Here is a 19,978-nt window from a genome sequence, read left to right on the forward strand (position 1 = left end):
GCTATGAGGGAGCCTCTGCAGCAATACTGTTGAACGGCCTGTTGTCTCCTCGATTGATTGTGGGGAGAGGGACTAGACAGGGGTGCCCTATCTCGCCCCTTTTGTTCAATCTATACATTGAGCCCCTGGCACAGGCTCTTAGATTGGATAATAGAGTTACCCCATTTAGGATAAACGATTATTCCTCCCAATTGGCCCTTTATGCGGATGATTTAATGATTTACACCAGTAATCCGGTGGAGATCTTCCCCAGAGTAGAGGAGATCATGATGGACTATGGACAGCATTCTGGTTATTTAATAAACAACACTAAAACTGAAATAATGTGCTGGGGAGTCGATAATTGGGACGGCCCACTAAGCAACCAGTTCAGATATCTAGGAGTCCTAATTACCTCTGACCTTAATAATATTGCAACGGTCAACCTGATGAAGGTTATGAAGGATATTAGTTTGTTGTTTTTGAAATGGCAGAATATCCCCTTGAGGATTTATGGCCGGGATAACCTGGTTAAATTGGTTATTCTGCCCAAACTAACATATATATTCAATACTATACCCTTAACTTTCCAAAATAAAGTTTTAGGGAATATCCAGGGGAAGATAGGTAGCTTCGGCTGGGCAAACAAGAATGCCCGGTTCTCATGGAAGAAACTAAATAGGAGTCTGTTAAAGGGTGGAATGGCGCTTCCGGATGTTCTATGGTATTCTTTCTCTTTCCAATTAAAAAACATCTGCACTCTTTTAACCACCCCAGACGAATCTCATTGGGGTCGGATATTAAAGGTGATGCAAGATTTAGAAGGGGGAGGCCCAGGTTTTTTGTATAAATATGGGTCCCCAAGATTCTTCAAAAAAGTCCGTCTGAAGGTTCTAAGATCTGCCTTGACGTTGTGGTGCAGACTGAAGCGTTGTTGGGGTATAAAATACTATTCAGATCTGGCCCCCATCTGGGACTCACCTGGCATGCCAATATGCCTAAAGGACAGTATTTCTCAGGTTATCAGGAGTGCAGGAGTAGCTACCTGGTCAGATCTTGTCACGGCGGAGGGTGTTTTTCCCTGGGAAGTTTTGCGGGCTAAGATAGGGGATTCTTTTTCCCGTTTTAAATACATTCAACTTCGCTCCTGGTTTGTTACAGAGAAAGACAATATAGGGGGAAAATGGGAAATTGAGGTAGCACTCCGTTCTGATGGTGTTAGGAAGAAAGAGGTAGCCCTTTGGTATAGAGAATTGCTGAATTCGGAAGAGTCCACAGCCACGCCCCTAAACCAGGTTTGGAGTGCATCTGTCTTTGAGGCCTCTGCCGACGAGCTCTATGAAAGATCTTTCAAATTCTTATATAGGTATGTTAAGTCGGCCTCATTGAAAAAGAACCACTATTTTGTATTAAATAGGTTGTATTTCACGCCAAAAAAAATAGCAAAGTTTGTTTGTCCCTCCCCTTTATGTCCAAAGTGTGATTCAGCAGAGGCGGACGATATTCACATGTTCTATGATTGCCCGGTGATTGGTCCCTTTTGGACAAAAGTAGGAGAGACACTGGACAGTGTTTTAAAAGTAAATATTGGTCTGAATGGGGTGAGGGTAATATTCGGGTTGGACTTGGAAATTATTAACGAGCTCAGTGAGGAACAGATTGCTTTATTTTTTACTCTAATTATTATCGCTCGCAGAGAAATTTGTATGTTATGGAAAGACCCAGCCCCCCCACTATATGATAAATGGCTACATTCTGTCCTAAAAACTGCACGGCTTGAGTTGGGGGCTATATATAATAGAAATACCACAGTTTGGCTCCCACTTTGGGAATGGGCACTCGAGTTGAGGTTGGTATCCGATTCCGAGATTGTCCAATGATTACACCGGACCCCGGGATAAAGGGGTAGCCAGGTTGGCTCAGGTGCAGCAAGGACCCTGACCCTGGGTGCACAAGAGAGAAGAAAGGGTTGCTGGTGTCTTTCTTTTGCAAGTACCAAAGGTGAGATGAGGACAATAAAAAAAATAAAAAAATTAAAAAAGGAGCAAGCTTTGATCTATGGCCAGGTTTGTGTCATCTTCCACCCTGGAAGTCAAACGAGGGCCATACGTTATGTAGACTTTGCAAGGGGGGAAAAGAAGACATTGTGCCCTTGGTATGTCTGTGCCCTGCCATAGACTCAGAAAGGAGACTAATCCTCAGGAGGTTGTTTAATGCACGAGATATAAGAACCTGTAGACAAGCAATAATGGCGTGCTTAAGCCCGAATGACTTACCAATGAATGTTGCTTTTGTAAAAATTTTAAATGTGATTGCCAAAGGTCTTAACCGCATCCGTGCGGCACGAATTCCCCGCCCATGCTGACTCCGCCTTGCGCGGGCGGAGTCATGACGGAACGGTTCCGTCATCAGCACAGCTCAGCCGATGCTGATGACGGAACCGTTCTGTCATCAGCATCGAAGGGGTTAAACAAAATTTTACCTAGTTTTATTTTTTTTCTTAAACTATTGTCATGATGTTTTAAATGTGTATTGATGCTGATATTTTCTCTAAGGTCACATTTTTGTAAGATTTTAATTAATCAGATAAATAAACTTGAACTTGACTAAAACCTAGAGGGATTCTTGGCTTCACCCCTACTCACATGCTAAGTACACTTAGGTACATCTAGATAGGCATCGTAGGAGTACACACACTTTCTTTTATTATGCATTTTATATCCATGTATTTATTCATGCTTATTGCAAAATGGTAGAACTGTATTATCCATTTATATTCATTGCACTGCTGATAATATATATCTTCTTCTGTCTAACAGTTATTGCAGCACATCTATTTTACACTAGAAGAACAACTGTGCAATAAATACTTATTGTAACACGCCCAACTGTTTCTTCCGTGTAACTCTCTAAGACAGAATAAGTGAGCACGAGTGACTGAGCGAAAAGTAGTACATTGTTTCCACGATCCTGAGGGATCAAGGTTGTCATGTTCTAAGGTTGCCAGGACCTATTCTCTCCCCAATAAAAGAAGACACTAGTGGCACTGTCAGATAGCTAATGCAAACAGGCTAACATTCATCAGTGGGGGTGCTCAGAGTCAGTATGCCACTAACCCCACAGTTTATGTTATCCGAACGCGCAGGTCCTGTATGGGTAATATGCAAACTACATGACAGTTCTGTCTAGTGCCTATTATTGTAGTGTAAACAATATGCTACATCACAGTTCCATTCCCTCTGGATGCCCCGTTCTCACATCACAGGTCTCTGTGTTGGCCACCGCTGCTACTCATTTACAGGAAACAAATTACAAAAAACTAAACATAAATAAAAGAAAAAAATTACAGTGCCAAAAACTAAAACTTTCACAAATGCGAGATTGATTGCATTGCAAATATTGTTTTCTTCTGAAGGGGTGCTGAATGAGTTCCACGTGGTGCTTGCAGGGCGAGCATGAGTTCAAGCAAGTGCACAGCTCAATGTGAGGCCTGCAGGCACTGCGGAAGGTGCCCGTAGAGTTCTCTGGACGGTCCCTAACCTTCACAGTGTGTCTGCAGGAGCTATGTAGTTTATTTGCAGGAGCTCAGGTAGAAATATTCAGAAACTCATAAATCAAATGCTTGATTACAAATTAGTAAAGCAGGGTGATATGCATGCACACTGGTATGTTTTAGCATATCCATTACTATACTTCATTTCACAAATATAAGAGGTAAGAAGCTTGTTGGAATGTGGGCTGGGGTAGAGGTACATCAGCATTTCATTCTCTGTACTTGTAAAAGCCTGGTAAAGAGGTGCACGTTCAATGTTCTCATCCTGCAACTTATTATGATTTTCAAAGGTGTTCTGCAAGATGCCATCATTGGGGGGCGTGAGGCCCGAAGTCATTCCAGACCCTATATGGCAGCTCTATCCGCCAGAAAAAAATTCATATGTGGGGGAATCCTGGTGCGGAAGGATTTTGTCATGACCGCAGCACACTGCAATTACAAGTAAGAACTGTGCTGGATGCCACACCCTTGATCATGTGTTCATTGATGTGTTGAATCTTCCTAATGTCTAAAAATACATTCTAAATGATAAACCCCAACTGTACTCGTTTGAGTTACCATCAGGTGATGAGGTGTACTCATGTGGTCCAACGAGGCCAACTCAATGCAGTAGTGTGTCAAAGTCATCACATGTCCAGAACCCTCTCTGTAGCCTCTTTCAACTGTGTCCCACTGGAAACCTTTCCTCTTCACCTTACACCTTCTCGCTTAGGGGCTGATTATGATGAGGGTTGCATGAGCGTCCGACCACCATTTGTTTAGGATCGGGACCGCCCTACAAGCAGGCGGCGGTCTGGACCTCCGAATTATGATCCAACTGCTGTGTAAGTGGTCAGAAACATGGCTTTTTGCATTAGGGCTTGTGCTGCGGCTCGCGGCACAAGCCCTAATGCAAAAAGGCATGTTTAGAACCATCCTCGCACCGTTTGCCAGGTACCATGTGGTGCCTGGCAAAAAGTGCGAGGATGTTTCCGGGGCAACACGGGTACACCAGGGCCACATAGCGGAGTCCCATGGTGTACAGGGGCCCTGCGAGGGTCCCCCAAGGTCCTTTCTGGCAGCCTTTCTATGGCAGTGGGACCGCTTTGCTGGATGATGGTGGGACTGCCACTGGCGGCCAGTCAGTGGCATTCACGCTGACATCCTAATCAGGCCCTTAGTTCTTTTAGCAGTACCTTCCTTCCTGGCGAAAAATGCAGATTGTGAAGCTCGAGCTTTTGTGTTGTTCTGATCAGTGCTAACAATACAAAACAACTCACGAAGGACATGTTCCTAAGCTGACAGTCCGGATTCTAAGGGAGCTCAGATATTGGACACTGCTGGAAAAATCTACACATCTTTATGTAAGTGTAAATCTATTCATGACCGGACTAAACAATATATGTGTGATGTGCAAATGTGTGATGAACAACGTGTCAAATGCATACATGCTGATAAGATCTGAAAATTTGGGACCCATAGCTTCTAAGACAAATATGTCTAGCGTGTGATCTTTAGATGTTGTCAGAGAATTAGGTAAAGAAATGCAACCCGGTGTATACCCACACAGTCATTTGAGAGAAAAATGTCCTCAAACACTGTGCAATGTGTCTTCTGCTTTACATCTGTCACCTTAATGCGGAAACGTGTGAGAATGTGCATGCACTTTGCTCGTTGTCTCAAAAGGGGAGAAATTAACCCAAAAACATTTTAATTGAAACAAAATCATTCTGAAACTCCGTCTTTTCCCTATGTCCACATACAGGGCCGATTTATCTCTGGTGGTGCCCGGTGCGGGAATCACTTTTGGTGCCCCCGCACCCTATGACCACCTCCTCGATTCTCTCAGTACCACCAGGCATAAGTACCCCTCATCTCTCAAATCATAAGTTATTGCTAAACAAGTGCCACAGCCCATGAGGTCAGCGCACCCTCCACAGGTCAGTGCCCAGTGCAGCCGCACCAGTGGCTCTGCCCTAAAGCCGGCCCTGTCCACATACTTTTACTGTAAGTGATTCTTGGAATACAGACATGTTTCGCCAGGCACAATAGGCACATTCATCAATGTGTTGGACTGTCACATAGCAAACTATGACAATCCTTATTTACAAAAGTGCAGATTAAAAAGGTTTTTAAATCACCTAAAACAGTCGTAAATTATGACCACTCATAAGCCTGACCCACACCTTGTCACAATTTGCAAGCATGAATTATTTTCTTTATAACTTGGCATGAAATATTTAGTTTTGAGTATGTATCATAATAAGTGTGACTCTAGAAGTCACCAAGTGCCAGTGAGTCAGGGGATAGAAGAAAGTGTAGATTTGGTTTAGGGCACCGAATATTTCCCCATTGACCAATGGTGGTATCATGTTACAAAGTTAACATAAGATGATACGAGAGTATTATAAAAAGAAGTTATTTTAAATATCATATTTTGAGTTTCGGGATTGGCTGGTAGTGAAGCAAAATGCCTTTTTGCGTGATCGCTCACATTTTTCTTTTGACTGATGTTGCTGTTTTTCACCTCTGTGGTCTGGTACTCTGCTAACCAAACACCTGTGCATGTGCTCTGACCCCTACACCACGTCGCCATTGGCTATACTCTTAGTTGGTATATTTAGCTTACCTATAAGTCCCTAGTATATAGTACAAAGTGCACACATGGACTGCATATTAAATATCACTAGTGAACTGCAACACCTATTGTGCAACCAACAACCGTGACAATCTAAACATGACTTCAGGTCTACCACAGTAGCTTGTCTGTGCAGGTTTAAAATTGCAAAATCGACCTGTCAAAATAAACCCTCTTAAGAGATCCACAATCTAGACCTCTGGACCCCCATACTGACGAGTTTCTTGGAGGCATCATGTGCCGTGGGCCACCCAGATTCTTGGTCAGATTCAATCCTGGTGCCAATTTTCAAAAAGGGGGATCGCAACTCCCCATCCTGCTATGACCGATATCCCTGTTAGATTCCCTTGGGAAAGTATCAGGTCATATCATCTTTAACCGTCTTTAGTCATGGGCAGAAGATAACAGAAATATTTCAGACCTTCAATTTGGATTCAGAGAAGGGCTTGGCACTACAGAGCAAGTGCTTAATTCGTCCCTTCTCGTTGGCAAGTATGTAAACACCAAAGGTGGGAATCTCTATATGGCGTATGTCGACCTGACCGCAGTCTTTGGAATTTTATTGGATATGGGGGTGGAGCTCCCGTGGATAAACTTTCTACGGGAACTGTACACCAATGCCACTACCAGGGTCAGGTTTGGAAGTAAGGGGGAACTCACGGCCTCATTCGGCGTGGAGAGGGGAGTCAGGCAGGGTTGTGTCCTGGCTCCCTTTCTTTTTACCCTTTATACGAATGGGTTGGAACTCGCCATGTTAGAAGAGTGCCAGGACCTACCCCTCATTAAAAGACGACCTATACCGGCTCTATTATACACCAATGACGCTGTGATCCTGGCACACACACCCATAGAACTTCAACGTGTCCTGAAGAGATACCATGGTTATATGGCGGACCTAGACCTCAAAATAAATATAAAAAAAACATTTACCATGTCCATAGGTAATAGATGCAAGGGAATTAGGGATACTTTTGTTGAAAACACCAAACTTGAGACTACTAAGACTTATCCCTATTTAGGCATCCTGATGGACGATAAATGTTCATGGAGACAGGCTATAGGGGCAAGAAAACTGCTCTTTATGCGGGCTACAATAGCCTTGGTTAATTTCACACAGAAGCGAGGAAGAAGACCCCCGGCGGACCTAATACAAATCTACTGGGCAAAATGTATAAGTGTAGCAGTTTACGGAGCAGGTGTGTGGGGTCATGGAAAAGTTGAAGCCGTACAAAAAGTCGAGAATCGTTTTCTCAGATTTTTGCTTGCTGTTCCTCGAAGTTCTTCCACCTACAATTAATAATAATAATAATACTGAATTTTGTAAAGCGCATACAGCTACCTCCGGAGGAAGTGTCCCGGCGCTAGAGTGAGCAGTGAAAGTCATAGTGCGAAGAGGTGAGAATTATTGCGTGAAAAGCCATGTTTTCAGTCGACTCCTAAAACAAGGTTCAGAGGGTGCTTGCTGGATTTCCTGCGGCAAGGTGTTCCAGAGCAGTGCCGTGCTTGCGGAAAAAGTTCTGCCACCCAAGCGCGCCCTTTTCACTCGAGGGATGTGAAGATGGACCTTATAGTTAGACCTTAGGAGTCTGGCCTGGGAATATCTAGGCAGACGTTTTTTTAAGTAATTTGGGCAAGTCCCATATAGGGCTCTGTAGGCCAGGGTGAGCGCCTTGAATTTTGTTCGACTTACCACAGGTAACCAGTGTAACATACGCGAGTGAGGAGAAATATGGTGTCTAAAAGGGACATGCCTAAGTAGTCTGGCCGCCGAATTCTGAACGGTTTGCATCTTTTGCAGCAGAAATTTCGGTAGGCCTAAATAAAGGCCGCTGGCATAATCCAGCCTTGAGGTGATCATGGCATGAATAATCGTTTTACGGCAGCTCACCGGAAGCAGTCGAAGAAATCTGTGTAGGCTCCTCAGTTTACCTATGCAACCTCCAACGACCTGCTGTATCTGGGGGGCAAAAGACAGGCCATCATCCCATGTAACCCCCAAATTTTTGGCCTTTATGCTGGGAGTTGGTGCGGGACCCATCTCGTCCGGCCACCAAAACTCGGCGGGGGGTGGGCGCCTGTGCCAAAAAAGATCACCTCCGTTTTGCCCGCGTTTAATTTCAGTTTGTTGGTGTTCATCCAGCAGGCCACATCTCAAAGGCAGCCCTTAAAGTTGGAAAAGGCTGCCTCAGAAACCTCAGAGAACGGGAAGACCAACTGGGTGTCATCAGTGTAAGAAATTGCGGTGACTCCCCAATTGGCAATCAGCGTGAACAGCGGGGCCAAATAAATATTAAAAAGCAACGGGCTCAGGGCTGAGCCCTGTGGGACCCCGCAGTTCAATCTCCTGGAGTCGGAGGAGAAGGTGCCTAGAGCCACCTTCTGCGATCTGTTGGACAAATAGGAGTGGAGCCAACCCAGTGCCTGGGCTTGGAGGCCAATCTCAGCCAGGCGTTGTAATAGCCTGTCGTGATCCACCGTATCAAAGGCGGCCGATAGATCCAGGAGCACCAGCATTGCTGATGCTCCTGAATCCAGCGACCATCTGACTAACTCGGCAACCTCGATCAGGGCGGTCTCGGTACTAAAACCGGCTCTAAAACCTGATTGTGTTTCATGGAGAGCATTACTATCTTCCGTGAATTTATTTAGTTGCTGCTGGATTAATTTTTCAAGCATTTTGCCCGGCGCTGCCAATAAAGAGATGGGACGGAGATTACTTAAATCTACTGGGGCCCGTTTGGCTTTTTTTTCAAAGGGAGTATGGTGGCGTGCTTCCAACACTCCGGGAACACTCCGGAGGAGATGGACATATTCCATAAGTGTTGGAGAGTCGGTGCAACAAATTCCGTCATCAAACTCCAGAGTTTTGGTGGGCAGGGACCATCAGGGGATCCTGATTTACATCAGTTAATTTCCTGCATAACGGCATCTCGTGTAACTGGTTGAAATTGGCCCAAGGTCAATTGAGGAACTCTATACACCATTACATCTGATTTTACAGTACGATCTGCAGGAGTAAAAGAGTCAGACACTTTCAGAATTTTATTCTCAAAATATTCAGAAATAGTGTCACAAAGTTTGTCTGACGGAGTCACATCCAGCTCAATACATCTAGGTTTAAAAAAGGACAGCACTATCTTGAACACTTCTTTACTAGAATATTCTGCTTGACAAATGGAGGTGGAAAAAAAAGTTTCCTTGCAGTTTTTATAGATTTGTGAAAAGCGCGGATGGCGGCCTTATAGCTGTCAACAACCAGCTCGCCGCCTTCCTCGAAGCCAACAAATCCCTCGACCCCTCACAATCTGGCTTCCGAGCAAAACACAGCACTGAGACCGCCCTCATCGCAGCAACAGACGACATTCGAACTCTACTGGACAATGGAGACACAGTCGCCCTCATCCTCCTCGACCTCTCTGCAGCCTTCGACACAGTCTGCCACAGCACCCTTTTACAACGCCTCAGAAACATCGGAATACAAGGAAAAGCACTTGAATGGATCACCTCGTTCCTCACCGGAAGAACCCAGAGAGTCCGCCTTCCTCCATTCAAGTCTGAGGCCTCTGAAGTCATCTGCGGCGTACCACAAGGATCCTCACTCAGTCCCACCCTCTTCAACGTATACATGAGCCCCCTTGCGGCCATCGCTCGCCAACACAACCTCAACATCATCTCCTACGCGGATGACACTCAACTGATCCTTTCTCTCACCAATGACCCCAGCACCGCCAAAACTAACCTACACGAAGGAATGAAAGAAGTCGCCGAATGGATGAAACAAAGCCGTCTGAAACTGAACTCAGACAAAACAGAAGTCCTCATCTTAGGTACATCCCCCTCTGCATGGGACGACTCCTGGTGGCCGGAAGCCCTCGGAAAAGCACCCATCCCGACAGATCACGCACGGAACCTAGGCGTCATCCTGGATTCTTCACTCTCAATGAACAAACAAGTCAGCGCCGTATCCTCTTCTTGCTTCAACATTCTTCGCATGCTCAGAAAAACATTTCGCTGGATCCCCGCCGATACAAGGAAAACAGTCACCCACGCTCTGGTCACGAGCCGACTGGACTATGGAAACACCCTCTACGCGGGTACTACCGCAAAACTCCAGAAGAAACTCCAACGAATCCAAAACGCCTCAGCCAGGCTCATATTAGACATCCCACGCAACGAACACATCTCTGGTCACCTTAAAGACCTCCACTGGCTACCCGTCAATAAGAGGATCACTTTCCGACTGCTTACCCACGCACACAAATCACTCTACGACATCGGACCAGATTGCCTCAACTCACGACTGTCCTTCTACACCCCCTCCCGCCAACTACGTTCTTCCAGCCAAGCCCTCGCCACTGTTCCTCGCATCAACAAGACCACCATGGGAGGCAGATCCTTTTCATACCTGGCTGCTAAAACATGGAACTCACTCCCCGCTTACCTTCGCCTTACCCAGAACCACCTAGCGTTCAGAAAGCAATTTAAAACGTGGATATTTGACAAGTAATCCTCCTCCCCTTCCTAAGCGCCTTGAAACCCTCTGGGTATGTAGTGCGCTATACAAATTCTATGACTTGACTTGACTTGACATAGCGAGCCCTCGCCATGCTGCAATAACCCGCCCTCCAAAGTCGCTCTAACTTTTTGCAGGCGTACTTTTCCGCCCTCAGTTCCAAAGAGAACCAGGGAGCAGAGGGAAAGCCCCTGCGGGACATTGCCAGTTTAGCCGGCGCAATAGAATTCACCATATCGCCTATCCATTTTGACATAGCCACTGCATCCTTATTTACATCAGATGAGAGTGCAGGATGGTTATGAGCCAGGACGGGGCCTATGGTTTCAGGGATCAGACTTTTCCATTGCCTCTTCAAAAAGGAGCGTCTCCCTGCCTCAAGCCCAGACCCGGGTAACCTGACCGAGAACAGGATTAATGCATGATCCGACCAAGTCAACTGTAGCGGTGTAACCACCGCCAGATCGCTGATATTAGAGAAAATCAGGTCAAGCATATGGCCTGCTTTATGTGTGGGAGCTGTGCTGAATAATGTCAGGTTAGCGGCACTAAGTGTCGAAATAAGCCGCTCAACCAGTGGGCAGGCCGCTACCTCGGCATGCACATTAAAATCCCCCACCACTATAAAGTAAGAGTGGAGGATAGAGCTCTGGACAATTGCCACTTAGAGCTTGGCCTTTCCTACATAACTGATATAGTCAAGCTTCATCCTATACTCTTATGGTATCGCATTTGGTCTTCTACAACCGCTACCTTCAACGATGGCTTTTATAGGATTGCCTCTCCCTTGAAAATGTGTGCAAGATTAAATGGCTTATGTACATTAAAAGTTTTTTGTGCGATCTAGATTTGGCAAAGTATTACTATTTTCCAACAACTATCGCTGAAATACCAAGAAAGGAATTTAAAAAACTGTGTCTGACCCACCTAGAGCAACTTAGGCTGGCAAACGCGGCATGCAAATCTTCCGTTCAACATGTGTTAACAATACAAACCACTTTGGCCATTCAACCATATCTAACTTTTGACATAAGTGGTTACGAAAGATTCTTGCTGATCCGATTCAGGTGGAATATGTTCCACCGTCTGGTTTCCTTCCCGGAAACAAACAATTGGGCTAAACATTTAACAACCTGTCCCTGTGACGAAATTCCAACCCAATCTACCTTGCATACGGTCCTATTTTGCTAATTTTATAAAGAGCCTAGGACCCGTTGACTGATTCCGTTACTAAAACATCTGGGATTAAGGAGATGTCGCCCAGCCTATCTTGCTCTACAATTACTGGAGGTTCCATTCATGGCGGGATATATTGTACGATTCTTGAAGTTCTGTGTTAAACACAGGGCAAATCTAGGGTAGCCTAATGAATTGTATAGGATTGTTGGAAATAGGGTTATCTGCTATATTCCGCCCTTATAATCAAACCTGTAGAATGTTTTTATATACCTGATGTTTATTGTTAAGTGTTATCTATTAGCTGCAAAAACGCTAACCTTTGTCCTTATAATCATTCATAGTATTTCTTTTCTAAATATCTACTATGTATTGTTGCACTTTATTCATTGGACAAGTATTTCAAATAATGCATGGTCGCTCACATTTTTGTTTTGATTGATGTTGCTGTTTTTCACCTCTGTGGTCTGGGACTCTGTTAACCAAACACCTGTGCATGTGCTCTGGCCACTACACCACGTCGCAATTGGCTATACTCTTAGTTGGTTTATTTAGCTTACTTATAAGTCCCTAGTATATAGTACATAGTGCACACATGGCCTGCATATTAAATATTACTAGTGGACTGCAACACCTTTTGTGCAACCAACTACTGTGACATTCAAAACATGACTTCAGGTCTACCACAGTAGCTTGTCTGTGCAGGTTTAAAATTGCAAAATCGACCTGTCAAAATAAACCCTCTTAAGAGGCCTAAACCCTCCTTCTAAATATTAACAAGTCACCCTTAAATAGGACGAAGTGCCCATAAGGCATGGTGCATGGTATTTCAAAGTAGGTTGTGTAAAAAATGATGAATGTTAAACATGTCCTTACAGTGGAAAGACCCCAAAACCTGTTTTCACTCTAGCCACATTAGCTGTTCCATAGGAAAGCACTGAGATACAGTATTGAAATTAAAAATGTTATCTCCACTTCAGAAACAGCTACAAAGTTATTTTTGTCATTTAAAAATATTTATCACAGGCCTAGTTCAATGGTAAAGTTGGATTTTTAATACATATTTTGCAAAGGGTACTTTTTCAACTTCACCTCTTCCCTCCCTAAAGCCTCTAGAAGACCATTTTCATGAGTTTCCAACTGTCAGGAGCTAAATACAGCACTTGGAGCCAGATGTATCAAGCGTTTTCCCATTTTGTGAACAGGAAAAAGCCTTTTGGGATGTATCATCTCAAAAAGCATTCGCAAAATAGGGAATAGCAAAAATTGTGATTCCCTATTTTGCGAATGCATTTAAGGAATCGCAATTTGAGATTCCTTAAATGAAATGCAAGAAGCAAAACAGATTTGCGACCTGGCTTTACGGAATCGCAAATTACCACCAACTTCAAGTTGGTGGTAATTTGCAAATTCAAAGAAAAATTCACTTTTTGCATTTTTCTAGGTGACATGTGGCGTACATACATGCCCTTAGGGCATGTATGTGTGCCACATGTGCACACATTCATATTTCAGGGGTGCAACAGGGTGTCCATTTGGCACACTTGCACCCTTGAAATTGCATGTGCAATTTGCTAGTATCTTTGGTGCATGCAATTCCCAATCACTCCTATGGGCCTTTAGGCCCATAGGAATAAATTGGAAGCCATTCCTTATTTGAGACTCACAATTTGCGACTCACAAATAAGGAATGGGTAGGAATCGCAATTTATTTTGCAAAACCTATATACATTGCATTTTGCGAGTCCATAATAGCGTATCAGTAAAATTCACTGTTATGGATTCGCAAAAGGCAATGTTGCTACATCTGGCCCTTCATGAGGTGTGCAATTGAAGAAAAATCCCCTAGGCAACTAAAGGTCTATGGCAATTAACAGACCATGTAGGCTAACAACATGATATAGAGAACTCAGTGTAAACAACAATACTGTTAAACAAAAAAAATCTTTAATTCAAAATAATTTAAAGACATTTCAAGACATATATCCTAAAGGTAACTGATTATATACTTATTCTGATGTCATTACATAATTCACAAAAAACAGCACCATACAGAGAATAGATGTGGACATTAAACAATAAACTAATAAAGACAGTTAGTACATTCAACAGATGTCAAAGATTGATATAAATCTGGAAAAACATACACATAACTAACAAACAAAAAGTGGCTAGTGGATGGATCTTCTACGCGGGTTTCGGCGTATGCCACTTCTTCATCGGGAAAGCCACAGAATTTCCCGACAAGTGGTCATAAAACGAGATCAGCAAAGAAGGAATTGTCTGAACCCAAATCAAAGGGAGTGGGTCACGAAGTCCTGGATGAGGGGTACAAATATCATAGCCTCAGTGATGATCACATGGATGATATAGTGCTCATACACAGATAAAAATAATCTGATACGTACTGTTTCTGAATAGCATCTGGATATGTATATATAATGATGAATCACAAAGGATTAGTTTTAGTGTTGAGTTCCAAAGGATAACTTTCACGTGTATCCTATTCATACAGCGGATGAAAGGACAAAGATGGTCCTGACCGCAATGTTAAGAAAGGGGAAACGACAAACGGCTCTTGTGTGGCGGCTGACCAGGTCTTCAATTGTTTATTTGATCTGTTAATTGCCATAGACCTTTAGTTGCCTAGGGGTTTTATCTGCAATTGTATATTTGATTTGTTAATTGCCATAGACCTTTAGTTGCCTAGGGTTTTTTTCTGCAATTGTATATTTGCCCAGCCCTAGGAATTTAAATGTATTGCAGGGGTTCCTTGTTATTTACCTTGATGAGGTGTGACCTGGCTCCCAGAATTGCAACAAATGCCTTGGGTGAGGGAAGGTGACCTGTTCTTTGGGCAAGGTAACCATCTGTGATGTGACCAGGCAATTAATTAACTTCAAAGGTGCCTACCTTGTCACAGGTGGAGGTAGCTAACATCTGGCCCTGCCCTCTCCTCTGTTCCTTTAGTCAGCAAGGCACCAATCCCAGTGGTAAAGAAGCTGCCCCCAGAACAGTTTTGAGTGACCACAGAGCAGGGGTTGCTCATTTCCCTGGCCGCATCGCTGCACAGAGGAAGAAAGATTCTGCCATGTGGAATTTAGGTAGATAGGGACACTGTAGAATTGTCTGCAGTATGGCATACAGGAACTGTTGCAAAAGTGCAAGGGTGCTGCAGGATGGGGTTACAACTGGGAACTGTTGTTATGTTTGCAGCAAAAGGGCCAAGAGTCACTCCCAACTACAGGCTAATACCAAGCATAAATGTGGCTTCCCTGGGCACACTTTTCAGAAACTTACTGGACTTGTGGAAGATAGAAGAAGGACTGCACTAGCTGTTGAGACCTGTAAGGAGACCTGGAAGGCTGAACATGCTCTTACTTGTACCCAGAATGAGGACCTGGACTCTAGGGTGAGTCAGTTGACCTCCTGTTAAGGTTCAGGGGCACAACAAACTGCTAGAGGCTCTTTTGTGAAAGAGCCCCGCATACCAATGCCAACTGGACTTGCCCTGGACCCAGCTGGTGGCTTCTGCTTGAGTGGGTCTTGAGTCTCAAGTGGTGTTCTTAAGGCTCTGAGGATTTTGGCTGTGTAAAAGAATACTCATCTTACTATCTTGAAAAACCTGTGACTTAGAAACGTTTTGACTCCAAAAAATTCAAGAGGACAGGGGCAAACTTGCTAAGTCAATCTGGTGAAGGTAGCTTACCGCTGAGCCAAAGATTCAGGTTGCTCTCACACTGAACTTTTCAGCAGCAGCAAATATGTCGCATAGAAGGTATCATCAGCTTTGTGGAGCCCATTTTGGGTACAGTTTGCAGCTTTGCCCGGTTGGAGGAATCTGAGCCCCATAAAAGAAACGAAATCCACCTGTAGAAATCTTCACCAGATGAAGATGCTAAAAGTACCTGTCAGGCAATGGATCTACCTGATGCATGAATTTAGAATTTCTCCTGCTTTCTGTCAAAAGTCAACTGCTTCACAGGGAATTAGTCCGATGGCTATTGTTAGACCTGGCACCTTGGCGTGAGTTTCCCTTCCACTTTTTGCTGATGTGCCTCAGATGTTTTGCTGGTGTTCGATGCTCAGGGCACTGCACCACGGCCGACCCGTGCCGCAGTGCAAGTGCTCCCAATGTAAAGTGTATGTGTAATTGATTTCCACGATGGGATTATTTGGTTTACTCTCAGTCCCCAGTAAAGTGCACGAGGCGTGCCGGGGCTTGTAGATACAAATGCCGCTAGTGGGCCTGCAGCGCTGGTTGCGCCACCCACAGAAGCGGCCTCGTAAGATATGTCTCGGGTCCGCCATTGCTGACCCCGCGTACAGTCCTGTACTGTCACGCTGACTGTGCAAGTGCCCACACTCGCCAGTCCCAGAACGTTCCCTCACCTTCATATCAGTCACTCCTATGGTAGGCCTACGGGCAGGGTGCATTGTAAGCGTAAGGTAGGACAAGCCTAGAGTGTGGCATGTCCTAGTAGTGAATTACCGCCCTTTCTCGTTCTTCACTATTGAAGGGCTACCTGTTCTCTTAGGCCAGATGAGCTGTCGGAGCTATTACACGCTATAGTCCCGGCAGGCTCAGGGAACACGGTAGCAGGTCGAGTTTAGTATGCCTGAACTCAGAATAATAAAATACTTCCTTTAGTAAGGTTTATTTTAATATCCTGTGTTTGCAAATGCTACTTTTAGAAAGGTAGCCTTTGCTCGCCTAACTGTTCAGCCGCTTCTGCCAGGATGTGTATCTGCTGTCTGGGTTTGTGTGAGAGGGGGAAAGTGTGAGAGGTATCCCTTAACAAGGTCAAGGGAAATAGGGTCAACCAACCAGTGTATAAAAATATGATTCCCTTGAACAAAACTAAATGAACAAGGCTCGAAGGTCAAAAAACAATAACAAGATTCACTATTATAAAAAGAATTCTTAACAATTTATTGAAACATACAAATGTTAAAAAAGTGGACCATAAAAGAACCACTATGGCAATGATTAAAAAACAAAACAATAAAACTGTTTGACATTCAATATTGACCAGCAAGATTGATACATAGAGACAGAAAACAGTAAGACATAAGACTTGTACAGTACTGAATGTACATTCAAACTCTGTTTCTGACACCTATGTTATGCACACCACAGAATAGTATATCAACAAGGGTATCTGAGTCATGAATTATACTAAGATGGTGCGTCGACGCGTTTCGGTGGTTTTCCACGATTTTATCCACCTTTATCAAGACAACATTTGATATCTGTCGTGGTACATGGGTCAATATATTCTCCCTAAAGAATGGAGACACAATAGATTAGTTTGTATACATCTTATTTTAACTATTTTCAACGAGAACACATTTAGGGCCAGATGTAGGTAGCCCTTTACCGATCGGAATCGGCCGAAGATACCGATTTTCGGCCGTTTCCGACCAGTAAAGGGCTATGGAGATGTAGGGGCACCAAAAATGGACATATTCGGTAATTTTACAGAATTGGTATTTTTACTGAATCGGTAAAATTACAGAATCGGTAAATTTACCGATTCTGTAAATTTTACCGATTCGGTAAATTTACCATTCAGTAAAAATACCGAATATGTAATTTGAGATGTAGGTAGCATGTCTAACAGTGCTACAGGGCATTAAGAATTCGGTATTTACCATGCAATACAATTGCATGGTAAATTACGAATTCATGTGTACATGCACATCTGTGCATGTACACCTGTGCATTGTGGCACACAGACATGCCCTAAGGGCATGTATGTGAGCCACATGGCGCAAAAGCCAGTTACAGGGGTGCAACAGGGTGTCAAAGTGACACCCTGTCCCCCTTAGCAATTCGGTATTTTTACCGATTCGGTAAATACCGAATCGGTATTTGCTATTGAATCCTATGGGCTTCAGGCCCATAGGATTCAATAGCAAATACCGATTCGGTATTTACCGAATCGGTAAATACCGAATCTTACCGATTCGGTAAAAAATACCGAATTTTTCCCTACATTTCATTTACCGAGTTTTGAATACCGAATCGGTAAAATTCGGTATTTAAAAATCGGTAAATGACATTTACCTACATCTGGCCCTTAATGTTTTAGTCTCCTTTAGTTGAGAGGTAGCCGTACCCGAAAAGGTGACTCTGATAAGGGCCATCCTTATACATATCATTTTTATCATACATTTATGTTTTGAAAAGGATGACAATTGGAAAACAGGAATTGATTATACACTTCAATACAGGATTACTTGGACATGTCAATTTGTCATACATTTATGTGTTCAACAGGATGGCAATCAGAAAACATACATTGATTGTAGATTTAAACACATGGTTCCTATGTCACCGTTATACATCTTTTTCCCATGTTCTACAGCATACCTATAATTCTGTATTTGTAGAAGCTGGGTGAGTCTTACATTTCCCATGATGTCTACGGGTACACTCAGGTCTGGGGGAGCAGTTATATTATGTTCCCGATCTCTCTTGTTCTAATTCAGGAATTACAGAAGGAGGGGAGAGTCTAAATAAAGTTGACTGTGCCCTAATATACCAGATTAAGGAGCCGAGCGTAATACTACTTCTTCCTGTCTATTTCTATTCACGTTTAAGTTTCATGGTCGTAAACTAGGGAAAACCCACTAATTCCAATAATTTTAGGTACCTCTTCGATTGACCTTATATCAGGCTTATAAATTGATGTTTAATTACCTTAAACTCCTCTATTGGATGCAGTCCAATTTGCGTTGTTAATCCACATTGAAGTGTGATTAAGTAAGAATTTAAGTTTTGTATGTTCTCTTTTTAAAACAAGTCATATGCAATCGACTCCTATAAGTCAAAATGTTAAAGGATGAGGTAAATAAAGAATCGTCCTTTACATATGGATTCAAATATTATGGGTGAACGTGTTGCTTTGTTAAGAAAAAAACCCAGCATACCTGATATTAGAGCATAAGGGCGTTGACTGTGGTTGTTGTCTGGTGTTTAAGCCTTATGGTGCATTTTCTTTTGCTTATTAAAAGACCAGAGGCGCTTATGTCATGTCCTTGCGTCGTGAATTAGTATTTCACTATGGGCAGAGACATGAATATATTTGTAACACTCAGAAGTAAGATGTTATACTTTTAGAGCCAGCTTAAAACATTCCCGATATTTTCAAATTCGCTTACCAATATGGCGCAGAAGGACTGCTTGCTTCTCTGGTTCTGGAGGGTTTGGTTAAAAGATACCAGAGGCGCTTACGTCATTCCCTGTAACGTGTGAGCGTATTTCACTAAAGGGAGAAATAATAAATGCGGAAGCGGCTGTTAGAAATGCGTTTTTCTATTTTCCTGCCTCGTTTCCGATATTTCCCATAACCGTATGTCCACTTACCTGCTATTTCGTCACGGACTGCCTGCTTCTCTGGTTATGAATGGTATCCTCGAGAGGCGAGGCACCTGTGTTTAAATGCTGTGGCTAATACGTGATACGTTCGTAAGGGGGAACTCAAGATCTAAGTAAAGATGTTATGACTGAAGAATTTAAGTTAATAAAGAGTCCCATATCTGAAATACAAACCGCCGGTTGTCTAATTGTCTTTAATGCCCAAATTCGATGTGTTAGCACTAATCTCAGTATTTTTAAAAACCACCGGCTAACTAATTATCATAGTGCGCGGATTTGATGTGTCGGCATCAATCACAGTATTAATGCATATAGAAAAGGCTATTCATGGAAGCTTGAAGGGGTTACCAGACGAGAAGAGCCTACTTTAAAGGGAGAAGACGTTTGCAGACAAGTTGGTTGGGTGGAATAAAGAGTTGCGAGGATGGAAATCTATGTCCGCTCTTTTGACAGAGTATAATGTATTAGGGATAGTCATCATAACTTCCCCATGACATCGTCCCTAAGGCGGAGAACATTTTTGAAATAATTTAAAGGGGTCTAGATGCATTTGGTCTAATTCTCCCTGGTATTTAAACATTTGAGGATGGTGTTTAGGAAGCAAAAGTACCATTGTTCCCTGGTTTTTCTAAGTTTGTCGATGTCACCTCCTCGTCTGGTGGTTCTAATCTTCTCCAGAATGAACCACTGTAATACATCACAAGAGTGGTTGTACTGTCTGAAGTGTTCTGTCAGGGGCTTGGAGATTCCCGGGGG

At 43.4% G+C, this 19,978-nt stretch overlaps 1 protein-coding gene across 1 annotated transcript in view; it reads left to right on the forward strand.

The window, feature by feature from the left end:
* The window catches only part of LOC147715124 (granzyme-like protein 1), a 288,780-nt gene that overhangs the window by 86,364 nt on the left and 182,438 nt on the right, over positions 1-19,978 (forward strand). The window contains exon 2 of the mRNA XM_086923608.1: positions 3,823-3,973. Within this exon, the coding sequence (XP_086779734.1) occupies positions 3,823-3,973 (151 nt within the window). The remainder of the gene's footprint in view (positions 1-3,822; positions 3,974-19,978) is intronic.

Source organism: Lissotriton vulgaris, chromosome 5 (genome assembly GCF_964263255.1).
Source record: "Lissotriton vulgaris chromosome 5, aLisVul1.2, whole genome shotgun sequence".
Classification (NCBI taxonomy): Eukaryota; Metazoa; Chordata; class Amphibia; order Caudata; family Salamandridae; genus Lissotriton; species Lissotriton vulgaris.